The sequence below is a fragment of the Hemicordylus capensis genome, chromosome 3, assembly GCF_027244095.1.
Source record: "Hemicordylus capensis ecotype Gifberg chromosome 3, rHemCap1.1.pri, whole genome shotgun sequence".
Lineage (NCBI taxonomy): Eukaryota > Metazoa > Chordata > Lepidosauria > Squamata > Cordylidae > Hemicordylus > Hemicordylus capensis.
Window position 1 is genome coordinate 31,587,013 of NC_069659.1, and position 20,829 is coordinate 31,607,841.

Genomic DNA, 20,829 nt, shown 5'->3' on the forward strand with positions numbered 1-20,829 from the left:
CCCGCCCCTTTCTGCCCCACACTCCTCTCCCCCCGCCCCTTTCTGCCCCACACTCCTCTCCCCCCGCCCCTTTCTGCCCCACACTCCTCTCCCCCCGCCCCTTTCTGCCCCACACTCCTCTCCCCCCGCCCCTTTCTGCCCCACACTCCTCTCCCCCTGCCCCTTTCTGCCCCACACTCCTCTCCCCCTGCCCCTTTCTGCCCCACACTCCTCTCCCCCTGCCCCTTTCTGCCCCACACTCCTCTCCCCCTGCCCCTTTCTGCCCCAGTCTCCTCTCCCCGCCCCTTTCTGCCCCAGTCTCCTCTCCCCCCGCCCCCTTCTGCCCCAGTCTCCTCTCCCCCCGCCCCCTTCTGCCCCAGTCTCCTCTCCCCCCGCCCCCTTCTGCCCCAGTCTCCTCTCCCCCCGCCCCCTTCTGCCCCAGTCTCCTCTCCCCCCGCCCCCTTCTGCCCCAGTCTCCTCTCCCCCCGCCCCCTTCTGCCCCAGTCTCCTCTCCCCCCGCCCCCTTCTGCCCCAGTCTCCTCTCCCCCCGCCCCTTCCTGCCCCAGTCTCCTCTCCCCCCGCCCCTTCCTGCCCCAGTCTCCTCTCCCCCGCCCCTTCCTGCCCCAGTCTCCTCTCCCCCGCCCCTTCCTGCCCCAGTCTCCTCTCCCCCGCCCCTTCCTGCCCCAGTCTCCTCTCCCCCGCCCCTTCCTGCCCCACCTTCCTCTCCCCCGCCCCTTCCTGCCCCACTCTCCTCTCCCCCCGCCCCCTTCTGCCCCACACTCCTCTCCCCCCGCCCCTTTCTGCCCCACACTCCTCTCCCCCCGCCCCTTTCTGCCCCACACTCCTCTCCCCCCGCCCCCTTCTGCCCCACACTCCTCTCCCCCCCGCCCCTGCCCCCTTCTGCCCCACACTCCTCTCCCCCCCGCCACTGCCACCACCATTATTTATCTCCCACCCGCACCGCTCCCAAAGTGGCCATACTTCCCGTTGGGTGGCTTGAGGGCGGCTGCCTTGTGTCTCAATGCCTTTGTGGTGCCTCTGATCCGGCATTTTTAAAACCCCAACCACTCTCCCTGGCTGCTTCCTCCCTCTCAGCCTCTCTCATAGATTTTCTCCTGCCCGGTGGTTGGAACTCTTGCACAACCTTTCGAGAGTTCATCCACACATCCCATCGCATCCCCATGGTCGGCTAAGAGAATTAATTATATAGATAAACATAAATACATTTTCAGAGTGCTTTTGAATGTTAAATGTAATTAACATTATTAATGTATTCCATTTAATGTGAAACTTATTTTTCTTAAATTGATATAGTAAGAATTCCTATTGCATATTAGCAATTAAATTACCCTAACATTTCAAATTTTTCTGTAGATTTAGAAACCCCTGTTTGTGGAAGATTGGATAAAATATCTCGACAGACAATGCTTGCTGTGGTTGATTACTTACGGCGGCAAAAGAGGTGGGTTTAATTTTTGTGTTACCTTTTTATCTTGTAAGAATGTTCAATAGATGCAAAATCAGTGTCCATTTATATCAGGGTTTTGTTTCAATTGTTTAAAAAAAGTGGTGAGGTGAGTACTTAGTAACTATTCAGAGTATACCTTGGAAGTGGTTTGTATTTAGCACTGTAGATTAAAGTAACTATTAAAAGCTTTCTAAAGTGAACTATTCCAAATTACTGTAAAATGTATGTTCAGCTTGTGTGTTTTTTCTTAAGATATGTTCTCTTGTTCTGTCAGTAAGTTGTTTCTTACTTACTTACTTGCTTTCTTACTGAAAGCAATGATTGTTAGAAAAGTGACAAATGTGGGAAGGGAGGGGAAATTCTTCAAGTATGAAATGTGCCTCCTTCAGTTTTAACTTAGTTTTTAAGTGAGATTGAATATATATCTGTGTTTAATATTTTATGTATCCAGGAATCCTTCTAGTACAGTTTTTGATGACAGTTTCTGGCTGGAGCTCAATTACCTTCAGGTTGCCATGGCAGCCCAGTCTTGTGCTGCTCATTTCACAGCTTTGCTCTATGTAGAAATCTACGCAGACAAGAGAAACCTAAGCAAAGAGCAAAGGTACTAGTGTTAAACATAGCCTATTCACATATAAATGTAAATTGTGATGTATGTGTGGAATAACTGTAACTCAAAGGAGTGCTTTGGAAAACACAGGTACTGGACCAGGTACTGGTTCACCAATGTGCTTTTTAAAAAAAATACTAAAAATAAACTTTCTGATAAAAGCAACTAGCTTTTCACTGCAGCAACAATGGTTTTGTCCTGAGCACACTACTGAATTAATCTGAAACTATTCCAGTGAAAGTAGCAATTTATTATTGTTTTACTTGTTAAACTCCTATGGGTGATATCCTTTAAATTTAAAATAAATGTGACAACAGTTCATTAAGGACAAATTTTTACTACCTCTGAAACATATACTTGTCAAACACAATGCTATATTCCTGTTCAGTTTTAAATGAAAGTGGGACTTGCTTATTTTAGCAGGGCTTCCCCTAACTATGTATTCTTCAGTGACTGCCCTGTTTTAATTATTGTCTGTTATCTTTGCATTTTTATGGTTTTAGAGGCAATTGTGTGTTTGGGTGTGTATGTGTGTTTAATTGTTGCATGCTGCCATAAATTCATATGTGAAGAATGGTGACATATAAATCTTTTAAAATAAAATAATTAATATTTAAGGTGAAAGATAGCTTTTTTGAAATCACAAAAATAATGCACATTTGATACAATGTTCCTACAGGTCTACATCCAAAGCAGCTAAATGTCTAATGTTTGAAGGGGAAAGTCAGAGTTTAAAACTTGCTGCTATGAGTGGAAAGAGCAAAGAAGAAACTGGAATAAGTTTGCAGGTATAGTTAAAGTATTTGGTGTACTGTTCCTGAGAGTAATTTGACGAGTTCACTAGTAGATTTCTTTCTAAGACTGTTAACAGGTAAGTCATAATTACCAGATTACTTAGCCATTTGTGTCACCCCATTGAATTCCATAAATTGCATCAGTAACTTTAAATATTCTGTCAGATTTCAAAGTATTGGTGATTCTGAGTCCAGCAAAGATTATGCTTTTGCATGTGTGTGCGCACACACGCACACTAGGGATGTGAGAATCGATTCAGATACAAAATGATTTGTACACGAATCTAGCTGATTCGGGTGATTTGTAGAAAGAACAAATCACCCCTGTGCTAAATTGTCCAGATTCAGGTGCAAAACAAATCACCCCAGATTCGGACCCGGAAAATTCGGAGATTCGGACTTTCATTTTGTGGCCAAAGTGGGTTGAGTGGTAGTGCCCAATGGGTGGAAGCTACCACCCAAATTTCAAAGAAATTGGACAAAGGAGTGATTTTAAACCATTTTTTGAAGTTCACACGTCTTTAAGCTTTTCCCCATAGGGAAAAAATGGGGAATTTCAGCAGCCTTAGTTATAACTCCACAAGAGGGGCACCAGAGTGTCCCAGAGCGGGTTGTGGTGGGTGGTAGTGGATTCTCTTATTTGCTACCAGAGAAGCTACTCTCAGAACTTCTCAGAAACAACAAAACCCAGTGCCCCATGGGCTTGTGGGTGTTTGGCACCCTATGTACACTACATCACAACCTGCTCTGGACCACCCTGGTGATCCCCCAATTGGAATTATGGGGCTGCTGAAATCCCCATTATTCCCTATAGGGGGAAAGCTTAAAGATGTGCAAACTTCAGGAAAAAAATTAAAAATCACCCCTTTCACCGATTTATTTGAAATCTGGATGGTAGCAGGCACCCATTGAGGCACTACCACCTGACCCACTCTTCTACCCCCGAAACACCTTTTCTGCCCCGAATCTGCCACAAAGACATGCCAACTTTAAAAAATTGTTAAAAATCACCCCTTACTCCAATTTCTTTGAAATCTGGGTGGTAGCTTCCTTCCACCCATTGGGCACTACCACCCACCACAACCCGCTCTGGGCCACCATGGTACCCCTCATGTGGAGCTATAAGGCTGCTGAAATCCCCAATACTCCCTATTGGGGAAAGCTTAAAGACATGCAAAATTGAGGGGAGGGAATCAGCCCATTGCTCAATTTCTTTGAAATTTGGGTGTTAGCTACCATCCGTTGGGCACTACCACCCACCCTACTCTTTTGCCCCTGGAACCCCTTTTTTTGCCCCAAATTGCTTCGTATTCAGAAAATTTGAGTACAAATCGAATCTGAGGTGATTCAGGGAGAGCAGATTCGGATCCAAAACAAATTGGGGGTGATTCAATTTGGGTACAAATTGAATTGAAAAATTGATTCATACACATACCGAACATGCGCGCGTGCGCACACACACACACACACACACACTTAGTAGAATATGGCCAGGATCCAAAGAAGGATTTAAGCACACTAAGTAGAATTTTTAGACTTTTATTTCTTTCAACTGCACAATATCAGAAGCCTTTTTTGAAATTATTTGGGTTTTTAAAGTTGCTTACCATAAGTAAAACCATAAAGTTGCTTACCATAACTTTTGTAAACCGCCTTGGGGCTATCTTTTTAATGAAAGGCGGTATAAAAATGCAAAAATAAATAAATGAATAAAATAAGGCATGGCTGGTTGCTGTTCAAGAAAGACAAATCCAGTTAGTTGTATAGTTTGGATCCTGGTCTGTAGGAGATCATTACATAATTGCTCCAAGCATAGCTTGCCTGCTTGGAGTTTGTGTGTATCTTTATACTAAAAATAGATACAATAGCCAAGGAAAGTATTGATTACATAGTACATATTTCATAGCATATTACAATGTATTTACATATTTGTGGTGTACAAGAACTGAAGATTGACAAAATTAACTGTGTTGTTTTCTACTTAGGACCTTCTCATGGATATATACAGAAGCATTGGAGAACCAGATAGTCTCTATGGCTGTGGTGGGGGGAGAATGTTGCAGCCATTAGCTAGGTATTAATTTTATTAGAAAATACATAATTTATCCTGTAGATAAAATATTCTATAAATCTTAATATTGTTCTCATTGTACGTATAACAGGATAAGAACATATGAGCACGAGGCAGTGTGGGGGAAAGCCCTGGTAACATATGATCTTGAAACAAGTCTTCCACCTTCAACTCGGCAGGCAGGAATAATAGAGGTACGTCTTAGAACTCAAGTTCAGCACAGCTATTAAGTGCTTGCTGTAGTGTTCAAATGCAACTGTAATGTTATTGGTAAACCAGCAGCTTAATTATTTCTGTGTGTTTGTTATCTTGATGATTAAATAAGCTTCTGTAAGTTTCATCACTACTGACCTTTACCCATGGCCCCTGAATTGGAGGAAGGAGCTTTTGAACCTCCTGAGATCTGGTCTGGAGCCCCAATTACAGTTGCTACCAGCATCAAAGGAAGGACTGTCATCCATAAAAAATAGTGCCTCTTTGGTGGTGGCCCTCATCTTGTGAAACTCGCTCCTGAATCTCTCCCCCTTTTTAGAGTGTCAGTTATAACTGTTTGATCTTTGAGGTGATCCATGTTCCCTCACAAAGTGTGTTCTGCCCCCGTGCAGTAACCCCCATGGAAGAATTCCAAAGCTCCATGAGGCGCTCTTCAGCTATGCTAAATCTCACATGTGGCGCGACTGTTATTTATGGCAGAAGAGCACCTTCTCCTCAGTTCCTTCTCAACCACCATGTTACTCACTTCATGAAGGATTCGCTCCACTTATTTGCCATTTCCTGTGAGAAGAAATTTTTATCTGATTATTCTGGCTTTGTCGTATGGACTGTTTCATGGCTTCTTCTTTCGATCATGTCTTAACATTGTTCATTTAACACTGAAATTTATGGCTTTTCTACAACGGTCTCTTTCTGGTTTCTCTTTCATATTACACTTTGGCTATTGGTCTGATGTACTCTAGAAAATCTTTTTTTTAAAAGTGTGTGCCTTGTAGAGGAATACTTCCCTCCTCTGACAAGCAGGACGAGTGTTTACGTTGCCTGGGTGAAAATCACAACATGATCCTGCAAAATCAGTTTGGCTTTCTCAAAGCAAACATGGATAAGCAGAGAACTCTATCTCTGGGCAACGTTGTACAAAACCACGATTTGACCCCCAGATCCAGTTGCTGAAGTCTCCACTTCCATTGATCTCGACTGCATCAATGTCAACTGACCACCAATCCTTGGTGTCGAGGTCAGCATCGGGGGATTTCCCTACAGCCATAACTCAAGCTCCTCCTCCTGATAGAGAACAAGGAGACTCAGTGTTTTAAAAACCTGTGATTGTGAACAGGCTGGCCAACGTTGACACCACAAAACATGCAAGCATCATATAGGAGACTTGCTGGGCTTGTCGAGCTCTGAGCATTGCCGACTATCAACGTCGACAGCACAATCATCAATGTTGACTGTGTCGGTGAAAACCTGGACATTGACATCAAAGACGTTCCCACATACTCTTTCTCCATCAACTGTGCAGGGAGAACTTCAAAACTTGCAAGGCACTCCGCAAACCATGAACCCTTCGACATCCGGGGCTTTACCAATGTCAACTCTGACATCAAAGATGGACAACAGGTCTGCCATAATTCTTCTAACATTTACATTTTTATTGACTCAGTGATCGACACTGATGTTGATACTCATCGTGCTGTCAACAATTGCTGTATCAACATCGACAGTCTTTGCACCAATACTGCTTACATGGACAGTATTGACAACATCCAAGGCCAAGACACAAGAAACACCCAGCAAAAGCGGGATACCCAGTATATTGCCAGTTTTGATAGACTTCTTGCCCGATGCATCTCCAGCTCAATCTATCCATGCTGACAGCTCTGACTCCAGTAGGCGAAGACAGCTATTTACTAGAGACATCCCCAAGTGTATGTTAGAAGACCACCTCAAGGAATCTGGAGTCTTTGATGAACCGTTACTTCATCGGCCTCCACATTTAGGGGTTTTTCTTTGCTTGGACTAGATGGTGACAAAGATTCTAAAACTGTTACAGTTCCAAAAACTCCTGCAGCATCCCCTGGAGATACCATCATTCTGTTCCACACTATGCACCCATGACAAGAGGTTATACATAAGAGGGCTCAGACGTTACAGAGACCCTTATGATTTCAGTGATGACAGGTTACGGAAATTGATGAAACTGAGAGGAGATCAGGACAGAATCCCTGCTAAACAACGGGGTCTCACTCCCAGACCCACTACTGACTCTCCATTCAAAAGGCCTGTTCCTGCTACACCCCCTGAAAAGGAGAAGCAAAAGACCTCACCCATACTCACCAAACTGATCCTGATTTGCAGATCATCCACCATTCTCCAGCACCAGAAAAGTCACCTGAAAAACAGAAAAAACAATCTGATAGTGAATATGATTTTACCTCTTCTTCCAAGGAAGATTCAGTCCAAATGGAGAACCCCTTCAACCCTTCCCTGGATGAAACTGTTGCAAACCCACCATTCAATTCACCGACAGAGGAGGACAAGTCATATAGAATACAAGTGGTAGATAGGGCCAAAGCATTGGGTTTGAAGTTGAAAGCACTGTCACAGGAAGTCAGAGATCCTGTGTATGATTTCATTGCCAGTTCTTCATCATCTCAACTGGTATCTCTTCCAATGCTACCAATCTTAGCTAATTCAGCAAAGATATCTTCGGACACGCCATCAGCTTCTGCATCTATGTCTGAGGCTAGAGAGCCTCTATAAAACTTATTTATTTTTACATATTTATTTAACATAATATGTTAAATATGTTAACATTGTATACTGCTCACTACCGAAGTCTCTAGGCGGTTTACAGCAATAAAACAAACCAAGAAGTTTTAAAACAAACGTATAAAAAGTTCAAATTAAAATAATACCCATAAAACTACCAAATAGTTAAAAGCTTGGCTGAAGATATGTGCCTTTGTTTCCTAAAAAAAATCATAAGAATTCCTGCCTCTTCCTCTTTAAGCATCCTTGGACAAATTTGCTGCTGATTGATCGTGCTGTTAGCAGCCAATCGAGTAGGCAGCACTCATCCCCGGTGGATAAGGAATGGAGGATATTATATGTGATGGGGTGAAAGTTTTACTCCATATCATGTTTAGCCATAAAGATATACATGGCCTTTATGGCTAAAAATACTGTATGGCTAAATGACTACTCTGTCGGGGACAAACTAAAAGTAGATCTGGAAAATGTCCCAGAGGAGTTTTGTGAGAAATTCAAAATAGCCCTGAACAAATTTGCAGACAACACCAGGTACCACATAAGTACTGCAAAGCATCTGACAGCATCTCATAAACTAGCAGGTGCTTGTGCCTCTTAGGAGACACACATGGCTCCAGTTGATAGCCCTTCAAAATGACATGAAGGATAAAATTGAAAATCTACCATTTGAAGAGGAAGGTCTGTTCAGCACACAAACTGATGAAACAATGGAAAAAATGAAGAAGTCCTGATACATGGCGAGGACCTTCACTTCCAACCCTCAGCAGCAAACATACACACAGAAATACAAATCTTATGGCAGACAAAGATACCAATTCAAACAACCAGACAGAAGAGATTACAAAAAATATTTCAAGGACAATCAGAAAAAACCATACAACCAGAGACCAAGACAACATCAAAGAGTGAAATCAAAAGACCAATCAAAGCAGACTCAACACTAACTCTGGAAATATCTCAAGTACTCTCACCATCTCCCACCCTACTTGCACCTTTTTCCCACACTTGGCATCTCTTAACATGGGATGCTTGGGTGTTGGGCATTAAAACCTCTGGATCTGGATCATGATCCGTTATAATAATACAGAATGGGTTCTGCACCTGCGCAGGGACCTCGCAGGCTGATTGATTAGTTCCTCATGATGCCCCACCCCGCCTGCACATGCTGTGCTGAGTTCGTTAGGAGTGGCGGTTGGGGTGTCTCTCCTTCAGTTTCTCTTTGACCACCTAAGTGTCAAACCTCGTAGTAGTCGCTCCTCAGATTTTGGTTATTTGACTGTTTTGACCTGGACTGGAAAATTGACTTCTTTGCTTAACGAATTTATTACTGGTGTTAGTTGTGCTAGACCTTGGAACAAAAGATGGACTTTCTTTGTGAAACAGACTCAAACTTGATGAACGGAAGCTTGTTTACTTTGGACTTGACTTAGGAACGGACATCGAAATTGCTTTGTGATACGATTACGGCATAGGAATAGAAGCTATCCCTCAATGGAGGTGAAGAAGACCGTCAAACGCTGCGTGAAATGCCGGACTAAGCTACTGTCGACTGACCACTACGACACATGCTTGATGTGCCTAGGGGGGAGCACAATATGGCAGCATGTAAAGTTTGTTGCTCCTTCTCCAAGCAAACCAGACAGAATCAGGCTCTTCGATTCCGGGCAGCGCTATACAAAGAAGCGCTCTGCCCGCCAACTCTGCGTCTGACACGCCTGGACTCCCCATCGATGTTGACATCGGGATCTCGCTCGGCGTCAACGGCTGAACCGAATGACCGCGGACCTGCACTTCAGCAGTCTAAAACCATGCAGTCTAGCTCTAAGTCTGGGGATGGTGTTTTTAAAAAGCCGAAAGATGTCTCCAAAAAGGAGCATAGGCACAAGGGACGAAAGCACCAGCATGCGCCTGAGAGTGACTCAGACGATGCTGCTGGGCCACCGGTCAAAAAACACCGTACACCCTCTCCAGTGTTGGTACAAGCATATGGTGGTAGTTTCGATGACTCGCTCCCGATCCCAGCTGCTCAGAGCCCGAGTGCTTCGGCCTTGATATCGACGCTGAGGATTCATACTTCGGCGACTGCCTTCCCATCAGCTTTTGAATCGACAGCACCGGCCCCTTCAACATCATCAACAATGTGTTAAACTTTCGGAGTGCTGTCGATGTCAACAATGTGTTTGACATCCGGTATGCTGTCAACGTCAACTGCGAGAGTGGTGTGTTTGTTATCGCCAGCGCGCACCCCTGTTCAATCTCCCTCGACACCGAGAACCCCAAGGCTGCAAGCGCATGAGGAACTGCGCACAGATGAATACGGTCAACACCGCGATGCTTCGGCAACTCTGGAAATATCTCAAGTACTCTCACCATTTCCCACCCAACTTGCACCCTTTCCCCACACTTGGTATCTCTTAACATGGGATGCTTGGGTGTTGAGCATTAAAACTTCTGGTTACACTATAGAATTTACTAACCTCCCTGTTTTCTCAGGGATAAAATACAACCACTCAATTCCTACCTTAGAAGAGGAGGTACGTTCTCGACTTGATGTGTGAGCACTGGAAAATCTTCCCCTCAGGGGATGGAGCCGCTCTGGGAAGAGCAGAAGGTTCCAAGTTCCCTTCCTGGTTTCTCCAAGATAGGGCTGAGAGAGATTCCTGCCTGCAACCTTGGAGGAGCCACTGCCAGTCTGTGAAGACAATACTGAGCTAGATAGACCAGTGGTCTGACTCAGTATATGGCAGCTTCCTATGTTCCTATGTACTGGGAAAGGGAGCAATAGAAGGACCGGGAGAGGGCCTTCTACTTGAGAGATTTCCATGTCCTCAAACAGGATGGGGGCCTCTGTCCCATTATAGACTTATGGCAAGCAAATAAATACATGAGATTGAGAAAATTCAGGATGATATCCGTACAAGGCATCTTTCCCCTAACAACAAGAAAAGAATGGCTTGTGACACTAGACCTAAAAGATGCCTACTTCCACGTGGGAATAACTCCGAGAAAGTACAGAAAGTACCTGAGATTCACTCTGGGTCCCATATTCTTAAGAACAGCCCTGCTGGATCAGGCCTAAGCCTATCTAGTCCAGCATCCTGTTTAAGACAAAGGCCCACCAGATGCCTCTGGGGAGCCCACAGGCAAGAGATATGTGCATACTCTCTCTCCTGCTGTTGCTGCCCTGCAACTGGTACTGAGAGGCATCCTGCCTCTGAGGCTGGAGGTTGACCACAGCCACCAGACTAGTAGCCATTGATAGACCTGTCCTCCATGAATTTGTCTAAGCCCGTTTTAAAGCCAGCCAAGCTGGTGGCTACCACCACATCCCATGGCAAAGAATTCCGTAGGTTAATTATGCACTGTGTGAAAAAGTACTTCCTCTTATCTGTCCTAAAGTTCCCAATGTGAGTTTCATGGGGTGACCCCTGGTTCTACTGTTGTGAGAGAGGGAGAAGAATTTCTCTCTGTCCACCCTCTCCACTCCATGCATAATTTTATATATTTCGATCATGTCTTCCCTTAGTCGCCTCTTTCCCAAGGTAAAGAGCCCCAGATGCTGTAGCCTAGCCTCATAAGGAAGTTGCTCCAGGCCACTGATCATCTTGGTTGCCCTCTTCTGCACCTTTTCCAATTCTACAATATCCTTCTTAAGATACAGTGACTAAAGCTGTACACAGTACTCCAGATGTGGCCACATCATAGATTTATATAAGGGCATTATAATAATTAGCAGTTTTATTTTCAGTCCCTTTCCTAATGATTTCTAGCATGGAATTAGCATGGAATTAGTCTTTTTCACAGCTGCTACGCACTGAGCCAACACTTTCAGTGAGCTGTCCACCACGACCCCAAGATCTCTCTTCTGGTCAGTCACCAGCAGCTCAGATCCCATCAGTATATATTTGAAGTTGGGATTTTTTGCCCCAATATGTATCACTTTACACTTGCTTACAATGAACCGCATTTGCCATTTTGTCACTCACTCACCCAGTTTGGAGAGATCTTTTTGCACTTCCTCACAATCTGTTGTGTATTTGACTACCCTAAATAGTTTAGTGTCATCTGAAAATTTGGCCACCTGGCTGTTTACCTCAACTTCTAGATCATTTATGAACAAGTTAAAGAGCACTGGTCCCAGTACCGGTCCCTGGGGGACCCCACTTCCTACCTACCTCCATTGTGAAAACTGTCAATTTATTCCTACTCTCTGTTTCCTGTCGCTTCAGCCAGTTAGCAATCCACACATGAACCTGTTCCCTTATCCCATGACTCCTAAGTTTACTCAAGAGCCTTTGGTGGGGAACTTTGTCAAAAGCTTTTTAGAAGTCCAAGTATACTATGTCAACCAATATGTCTTCCAATACACAGTTCTACCATTTGGACTTTCAATGGCACCTTGTGTCTTTACAAAGTGTGTAAGTGCAGTTATAGTGCATCTGAGGGCACAGGTCATATCAGTGTTTCCTTAACTGGACAACTGGTTAGTAATATCAGATTGCCAGGCGGACCTGATCTCTCAAGTTGAGTACATCCTGGACCTTCTAGTAAAGCTAGGAATCAAAGTAAACCAGAAGAAATCAACCCTAGAATCACAAAAGCAAATTCAATTCATAGGGGCAGTTTTGGACTCTGAGACAAAAAGGGCCTACCTGCCAGGGGTTATAGGAAGGGGGAGGGAGTTGATCATACAGCTGATCTCCACCGTTTCACTCTGTCCAAGACAAAGAACTCATGCCTTTCAAAAGCTATTAGGTCTGATGGCATTTATTTTTATTTATTTTTATTTTTTTAATTTTATTTATTTTTGCATTTATATACCGCCTTTCGTTAAAAAGATAACCCCAAGGCGATAACCCCAAGATAACCCCATCTTGCATAGCCACCGTAACTCACATAAGTTTCAAGATGTGCCAATCCAAAGTTGGTTTCTATCTATATTCAGACCAAATGTAGACAACCAGAACATGTGGCTGACAGAACATGTGACCTCCTGTGATATGGTCCCTACAGTGGCGCACCAGAATGGGCTATCTGTGGGTGTGCCCTTTGAACTGCCAACCTCATCAATCGCAGTGATAACAGATGCCTCTCTAAAGGGTTGAGGATCACACTATGCAGGATTTCATGCCCAAAGAAAATGGACCCTGCAACAGCAGTCCCTACACATAAACTTTCTGGAATTGCTGGAAGTATTATAGCAATTATTACAGTATTATTGCTCTAAAATCCTTTCTAACCATATTGAAAAATTGAGTAGTAAAAGTTCTGCTAGACAGCAAAATGTCAATTGTATACATTGTATGTCAAGGTCTTTCTGCAGTCTAGCCATTTCTGCAGTCTAGCCATGGCCATTTTGTGGCCATGTTATGGGCATAGAACATAAACCATCATGTGTACTCAATTGCCCTGCACATCAAGGGTATATACAACACCTTAGCAGATAACCTGTACAGAAAGTGCTTTTTACTATGGATAACACTGTAAGCTATTTCATGGTCTAAAAGAGGGGTGGGCAAACTTGAACTACAATAAATTGTGGCTGGGGATGATGGGAGTTGTAGTTCGGCAATAGCTAGAGGGCCAAGTTTGCCCACTCTTGGTCCAAAATTATCCTGAACAAGTTGACCTGAAAATTAATGTCATTTGGAATCATTTAGTTTTTGATGCTGGGAAGTATCCTTAACAATCAAACTAGATATTCAGATATTAATTTTGTATCTCATTGATTGTAGGCTTTGCAGAATTTTGGCCTGTGTGACACACTGTCCATCTACTTAAAAGGACTCGAACAGGAGAACACAGAATGTTCTGTGGAATTACAAGAGATACGTTATCAGGCAGCTTGGAGAAACATGCAATGGGACCAGATATCTTCAGTCAGGTAGTATAAGTTACCCTATCATTTTTCATATGTGACATTTTAAAATCTTTTTGATTATGTTTGTATATTTGTACAATTACAATTTTGTTGGTTTTCTTTCAAGAGATGAGCTGGGAGGACAAGGCTACCATGAATCATTGTTTGAAGCTCTGCAGTGTTTAAAGGACAAAGAGTTTTCTACTTTTTATGAAAGACTGAAGTGTGCTAGGTAAATAGCAAGTTTTGAAAGTATCTCTTTTAAACAATTGGCTGCATACGTTCTCTTCAAGATAAAATGCCAATAAGCAATAGACTTCCAGATATATTGAAATTTGTGTTAACGGCACATGCATAACCAGCAATTGCATCTTGAAAATCCACAGGTAAGGCATAAGCCTTAATGGACGAAAGAAGAAGCATGTTACGCAAAGTTGTTAAGGTATCAGCAAGTAGGATGGTTCAGCAGGGGCAAATAAAACTTAATTATTTTGGAGGATTAACTTGTACTAGCTGGGCCGGGTGCAGAGCATCTACGCCTCTGGCCGGCGCACCCATCCTCTGCTGGCCCGCCTGCCGCCTTTGTCTTTCTCCCCGCTTTCTGTCCGGCCAGACACCAGCTTCTTCTCCCACCCACCCACCCCCTTTCTGGAAGGCGGGTGGGCTTCTTCTCTCCCCTGCCACCGCTTTCTGGCCAGCCACGCGCTGGCTTCTTCTCCCATCCACCACCTCCTTTCTGGCAGGTGTGCGGACAGGCTTCTTCTCCCGCCCCCATCAGTTTCAGGCCAGCCGGCCGGCTAGCTAGCTGCTTACTTGCCAGCTTTTTCTCCGTCCCGCTCCCCGCTGCTGCTGCTTTCTGGCTGGCCGACCGGCTTCTCGCCCGCCCACCCACCCCCCTTTCTGGCTGGCTGGCTGGGTGCCAGCCCCTCCTTTCTCCTGCCAACTTCTCCTGCCCGCTGCTGCTTTCTGGCCGGGCGACTACCGCCACCACTGCCATTTTCTTTCCCCCACCCATCCTGTGGCTATCCAGCAGCTCTCTGAACTCTTGCAAGAGCTGTCACGCATGGGATTAGCCATGGGTTCGTCTTAGAGAATTATATATAAAGAAGATTTTCACATATAGCATGATATATAGCTCTCTTCAGTAGCCCAGAAGGCGCTTATTCTCTTAAATAAAGTTGTTTAAAATGGAGGCACGTGTTTCAGTCTGACTATATTATTAGATGAGAAGTCCTAATGTTGGGTTTTTACAAAATATCTGTGTCTATTTAAGCGTGTTTGTCACAATATCCTTTAACTTCTGCTGCTGTTTGATATTTGAAATTGTTTGTCAGTAAATAGGGCTTATAATACTATTTCTTATATTCATAGAGTCAAGGAAGTAGAAGAGCTATCTAAAGGTAGCTTTGAGTCAGTATATTCATTGCTGCCTACACTCTGCAGACTGCAAACTATTGGAGAGCTGGAATACGTAGGACGGCATTTCTCTGGGTATAGTTTCTTCTAGTACTTCATTATCATAACCTGTTATAACTCTGAATCTATTTACACATGTCATAAATGCAAATAAAGTTACTTGATCTCTCCACTAGTCAGATTTAGCATTCCTTCATCAGAAACGTAAGTAAAATTACATTTTTTTTAAACCTTACAATTTTTTGTGTAAACATTTGTGTTGGCCTATTTACCTGATACATCACTTTGATTCTGCTGCAGCATCGGCATAACACCATGTTTTATGAACCTATTCTGGCATGATAGTTGATGTCCCTCTCTCTGGGCTCTGGAGGCAAACTCTCAGTGCCTGGTTAAGTCATGGGGAAGCAGCTGAGACAGCTGGCAAATGACAGTGAGGGAGCGGCCATTGCCTTGGCAGTGTGCTGCGAACTGGAGTGAAGCAGTCATGAAGAAAATTAGAAGCACTGGGCTGCTCTCTTGCCAAAGTGATGGAAATATGCTGCTTGGGGTAGGCAGCCCATGGATTTCTCATGGCTGGAGCTGCAGAGCTTGCTGGCACCTATTTCAGCCTGGCTGTGACTGGAGCCAAGGACTTTATTGCCATATTGGAGGTAAAGCTTGAAGAATGGGCAAGAATTCTTAATTCCCCAAACCATAATCCTGTAGACAGACTCCTGTGTGATGTTCTGTACATTATTGGGTCTATTTTCTTTTTAAATTGGGATCACACAAGGTGGACCCCAAACTGAATGAACACTCCATCTTAAAGACATAACTGCTCATTTCCCCATTGTCTGAGGGTCATTGCATTTTTTCCTCATGTGACAAGTAAAGGTTTCATAAATAGATTTTTATTCCTGAACTATCATTTGAGAATGTAGGCTTGAAATAGTTTCAGCATCCCATTTCTCATAATCATTCTTGTGCCTGATGAATAGCTTATTAATATTTAGTCAAAGCTTCTTACTTTCTTTCATGTTGTCTGTGCTTTCAGATCTTTTACCAAAAGTGAACTGAATTATATGTACCTGAAGTGGCAGAAACAGTCCCAGCTTCTCCAGGACAGTGACTTTGGATTCCAGGAACCAATCATGGCTCTCCGGACAGTAATTCTGAATATCTTGCTGGAGAAGGAAAATGAGAATGCCAAAAGGGAATGCATTAAAGACATGCTTACCAAACATCTTGTGGAACTGTCCAGATTGGCTCGAGTGGCAAAAAACACTCAGGTAATACATTCTAAATATCTCATACAGACTTGCTGCCTTACAATACCCCCTCACAAATATATTTTGATTAACTAACATATATTAGGTATTGATACATAATTTTATTTTGTTATCTGGTTCTCTACTTCTGTTAATGAGGCTGTTCTCCTGAGCAGCCTGAGTTAGGGTAGCCTATTAAGAAGAAGAAGAAGAAGAAGAAGAAGAAAGCCTTCGATTCATTGCCTCACACATGGATACTAAAATGTTTAGAAACAACTGATGTCAGCAAAAACATTCAGATATTTATTTAAAAAGCAATGAGCATGTGGAGTACACAGTTAACAATCAATGGCGAGGCACTTGGACAGGTTAGCATTAGAAGAGGCATTTTCCAAGGGGACTCACTATCCCCTCTATTGTTTGTAATCGCCATGACCCCACTTTCACAAATACTAAACAAAACAGGACTCGGATACCAAACATCTAAAACATCAAGTAAAATCAACCATCTGCTGTACGTGGACGATCTGAAGTTGTATGGAAAGTCCCAGTCAGAAATCGAATCACTGCTAAACACTGTCCGTATATTCAGTAGCGATATAGCAATGGAGTTCGGACTAGACAAGTGTGCTGCATTAATAATGAACAGAGGAAAAATAAGAAAAACAGAAGGAATAGAACTGCCCAATGGAAGCAAGATCAAGAACCTGGAAGAGAAAGAACGTTACAAATACTTGGGCATTCTCCAGGCTGATAACATCGCACACACTGAAGTTAAAAGAAAAATGGGAAGTGAATACATCAGGAGAGTTAGAAAAATCCTCAAGTCCAAACTCAATGGCGGGAACACCATACAAGCCATAAACACCTGGGCTATACCTGTTATCAGATACACTGCAGGAATAATAGAGTGGACCCAGGCAGAGCTAAAGACGCTAGATCGTAAGACCAGGAAGATCATGACCATCAATCATGCTCTGCACCCCCGCAGTGATGTAGATAGGCTCTACCTCCCTCGCAGCTCAGGTGGAAGAGGAATGCTGCAAGTCCATCAAACAGTAGAGGAGGAGAAAAGAGGCCTTGAAGAATATATCAAGGACAGTGAAGAAGATGCACTTCAAATGGTCAAGAACAAGAAACTATTCAACACCAATGAAACAAAGCAGGCCTACAAGAAAGAACAAGTCAAGAACCGAGCAGAAAAATTGAGAAATAAGCCCCTGCATGGTCAATATTTGCACAATATAAGTCGAAAATCAGACATCACCAAGACCTGGCAATGGCTTAAGAATGGCAACTTGAAGAAAGAAACAGAGGGTTTAATACTGGCTGCACAAGAACAGGCACTAAGAACAAATGCAATAAAAGCAAAAGTCAAAAAATCCACAACAAACAGCAAGTGCCGCCTTTGTAAAGAAGCAGATGAAACAGTGGACCACCTAATCAGCTGTTGTAAAAAGATCGCACAGACTGACTACAAACAAAGGCATGACAAAGTAGCAGGGATGATACACTGGAACATCTGCAAAAAATACGAGCTACCTGTAGCCAAACATTGGTGGGACCATAAAATTGAAAAAGTTGAAGAAAATGAAGATGTAAACATATTATGGGACTTCCGACTACAAACAGACAAACATCTGCCACACAATACACCAGATATAACTGTAGTCAAGAAGAAAGAAAAACAAGTCAAAATAATCAACATAGCAATACCAGGGGATAGCAGAATAGAAGAAAAAGAAATAGAAAAAATCACAAAATACAAAGATCTACAAATTGAGATTGAAAGGCTGTGGCAGAAAAAGACCAAAATAATTCCAGTGGTGATTGGCGCCCTGGGTGCAGTCCCAAAAGACCTTGAAGAGCACCTCAACACCATAGGGGCCACGGAAATCACCATCAGGCAATTACAAAAAGCAGCTTTACTGGGAACAGCCTATATTTTGCGATGATATCTATAATAACCAACAGTATTGATGATAAAATCCATCCATCCCAGGTCCTTGGGAAGGACTCGATGTCTGGATAAAACAAACCAGTCAATAACACCTGTCTGACTGTGTAAACAAGAAATAATAATAATAATTCGATTTCTATACCACCCTTCCAAAAATGGCTCAAGGCGGTTTACACAGAGAAATAACAAACAAATAAGATGGCTCCCTGTCCCCAAAGGGCTCACAATCTAAAAAGAAACATAAGATAGGCACCAACAACAGTCACTGGAGGTACTGTGCTGGGGGTGGATATGGCCAGTTACTCTCCCCCTGCTAAATAAAGAGAATCACCACATTAAAAGGTGCCTCTTTGCCAAGTTAGCAGGGGTCAGCCTGGGCTAGGCTGCTTGTGTGGAGCACCAAGATCCTCATGGATCCCTGCACTCCTGTCCAGCAACCCCACTCCTAAGCCCGGCTCTTAGCCAAGGTTAAGGGAGCAAGTGCTCCCTTAACCTGGCAGCTGAGGTCATGTGTCTCCTCAGACTCCATCAGCCCGAGGAGACACAGAGACGGGAGCCTAGAGTGCCCATCTGATGGGGGAATCCCCCAAGGCACCACACTCATCACACGGTGATCTGTGCTACTCCCAGCAGCGTGGGTTGTGTGGATGTGTGGCTTGTGTGCCAAAGAAACACAGACCGATCATCTGGGAGAAGGTATGTTGAACCCTGCCTTCCCGCCCATCCACAAGGTCATGTGAATAGCCCCACTATCTTACTTGCATGTTTATAGTCCCGTCTGCTATAAGTGGCCCAGGAAAATCAAGATGTGGAAGAAAAGCCACTGCGTTTTGGGCAAGTTTATTTGCAGCGGAGTGTCTGGTCAGTAGTTAGAAGAATCTAACAGCACTAAGAATTATGGAGCATCAGTGTGCTTGTGGGTATCTTTTCAATTTTCCCCCAAAGAAGTGCATGCAATCGTGTCTTTTGTGTAAAATGAGACTTAGTATTTGCAAGATCTGGATCGTGATCCGTTGCACTCATAAGAGTGGGTTCTGCACCTGTACAGGACTCTTTGGGCAGGACTAGCTCTTTGATTCACTTAGCCCTGCCCCCTGAACATGGGTCAGGTCACTCCTTCCAGTTGGGACCCCCCGGCAGCACCTCCCAACACAGTCTTCCTCACCTGTATGTCTACGCAAGTGGAAACCCCTAAGGCTCCTCCACCGAAGAGTCAGTCTACTCAGACAGTGACCTTGCTCTTCTATGACACAGACTGCCCCAAAGAAGAAGGGACCTACCCCTTCGGCTCCCTAGACAGTCATACTCATGGCTGACTACGACTATGATTCTTCCATGTCTGGCTCCTCCGATTCCTGTGAGCACCCGGATGATCCTCATATCAAAGTGATTCCCAGGAAGGATGTCTCCCCGAATGAGGTGTGCTCCTATCACCGCCAGATTAGTGACATGGCTGCGGCATTGGGTCTAGAGCTAAAGAAGCAAACGCAGGACATAGACAATCCAGTATACAAGTTTTTCAATTCCATGGCTACCACACAACCTGTGAACCTTCCTGTGATCCTGGTGATCACCAAAGCTGCTAAATCAGCATGGGAGGTTTTCCAGATTTCTTCCCCCACTTCCAAACACCTATAAAACCTATACAGGATCCAGGAGGAAGAGAACGATTTTCTGCTAAAACATCCATCTCCCAACTCTATAGTTGTGGACTGTGTTTCTTCTTCCAAGACTGGGAAGAGACACACCACCCTGGGGAACAAGGAGGGTCATAAATTAGATGTAATGAGTCTCAAGATCTACTCAACCTCTTGTCTTGCAGTCAAAATTGCTAACTATGCTGTGTGTTTTGCCAAGTACTCCTACTCTCTCTGGGATTTTCTCTTTAATGAGCAAGCTGATTTGTCGCCAGAGGAATTCTTGGCTAAGTTCAATGAAATTCATGCCACGGTTATCCTCCATACTATGCAACAGTTGAGCAATGCCAAGCATCTGGCAGAAACCGAATTGCACTTTGGTGACTGCAATCTCCCTGAGGAGTCATGCATGGCTGCGGTCCACTGCTCTTCAACCAGACATGAAGGACAAAGTAGAGAACTTGCCATTTGATGGGAAGGATTTTTTCTGTGAATCCATAGACTTTACCCTGGAGTCTATCAAAAAATCCAATTTCATGGTGAAAATGTTCACCGTGCCTTCCCAGACTTACTCTTCCAAATACCGTTCCTTCGGCAGAAGACAATGCTCTTAAAAGCACTCAGAGAAGAAAAAGTATCGTAAGCCTTATCAATGCTTCAACAGAAAACCGTTCAATCAGAAAGCAAGGAATTCTCAAGGCCCATGCCCGAGAACCACTGACTCAGAGAAACAGCATATTTGACAAGGACGTGGCCTGTCCTCTGGAACAACCTTTCTAAGAATTCCCAATACCGACTTTCAGCATCCAATCCATCTTAGCCACCCCCAACATCAGGCTGGCAAGTCATGTCTTGGCATGGTGCAACATAAAATTGAAACATTGGGTTCTTCATATAGTCCAGACAGACTATGCGATAGAATTCACAACTCTGCCATTGTTAATGGGGTCAAGTAGGGGTCAGAATCCCTGCTGTTGATGGAGGAAGTTCAGGCTCTCTGAGGCGAACGCTGGTTCGA

The 20,829-nt window shown here is 43.9% G+C and overlaps 1 protein-coding gene and 1 long non-coding RNA gene across 6 annotated transcripts in view; one reads left to right on the forward strand and one right to left on the reverse strand.

Moving 5' to 3' along the window:
- ATM (ATM serine/threonine kinase) overlaps nucleotides 1-20,829 on the forward strand; it is a 223,205-nt gene that overhangs the window by 143,594 nt on the left and 58,782 nt on the right. For all 4 annotated transcript variants that reach the window (XM_053310959.1, XM_053310960.1, XM_053310962.1 and 1 more), the window contains exons 39-47: nucleotides 1,354-1,441; nucleotides 1,899-2,051; nucleotides 2,737-2,845; nucleotides 4,837-4,925; nucleotides 5,014-5,116; nucleotides 13,424-13,572; nucleotides 13,676-13,780; nucleotides 14,920-15,039; nucleotides 16,001-16,235. In XM_053310959.1, coding sequence (XP_053166934.1) covers nucleotides 1,354-1,441; nucleotides 1,899-2,051; nucleotides 2,737-2,845; nucleotides 4,837-4,925; nucleotides 5,014-5,116; nucleotides 13,424-13,572; nucleotides 13,676-13,780; nucleotides 14,920-15,039; nucleotides 16,001-16,235 — 1,151 coding nt within the window. The remainder of the gene's footprint in view (nucleotides 1-1,353; nucleotides 1,442-1,898; nucleotides 2,052-2,736; nucleotides 2,846-4,836; nucleotides 4,926-5,013; nucleotides 5,117-13,423; nucleotides 13,573-13,675; nucleotides 13,781-14,919; nucleotides 15,040-16,000; nucleotides 16,236-20,829) is intronic.
- Nucleotides 1-20,829, reverse strand: part of LOC128351444 (uncharacterized) — a 42,429-nt gene that overhangs the window by 14,399 nt on the left and 7,201 nt on the right. For both annotated transcript variants that reach the window (XR_008319778.1, XR_008319779.1), the window contains 2 exons: nucleotides 7,254-7,308; nucleotides 1,951-2,034 (listed from right to left, as the gene is read on the reverse strand). This is a non-coding gene — a long non-coding RNA (uncharacterized LOC128351444). The remainder of the gene's footprint in view (nucleotides 1-1,950; nucleotides 2,035-7,253; nucleotides 7,309-20,829) is intronic.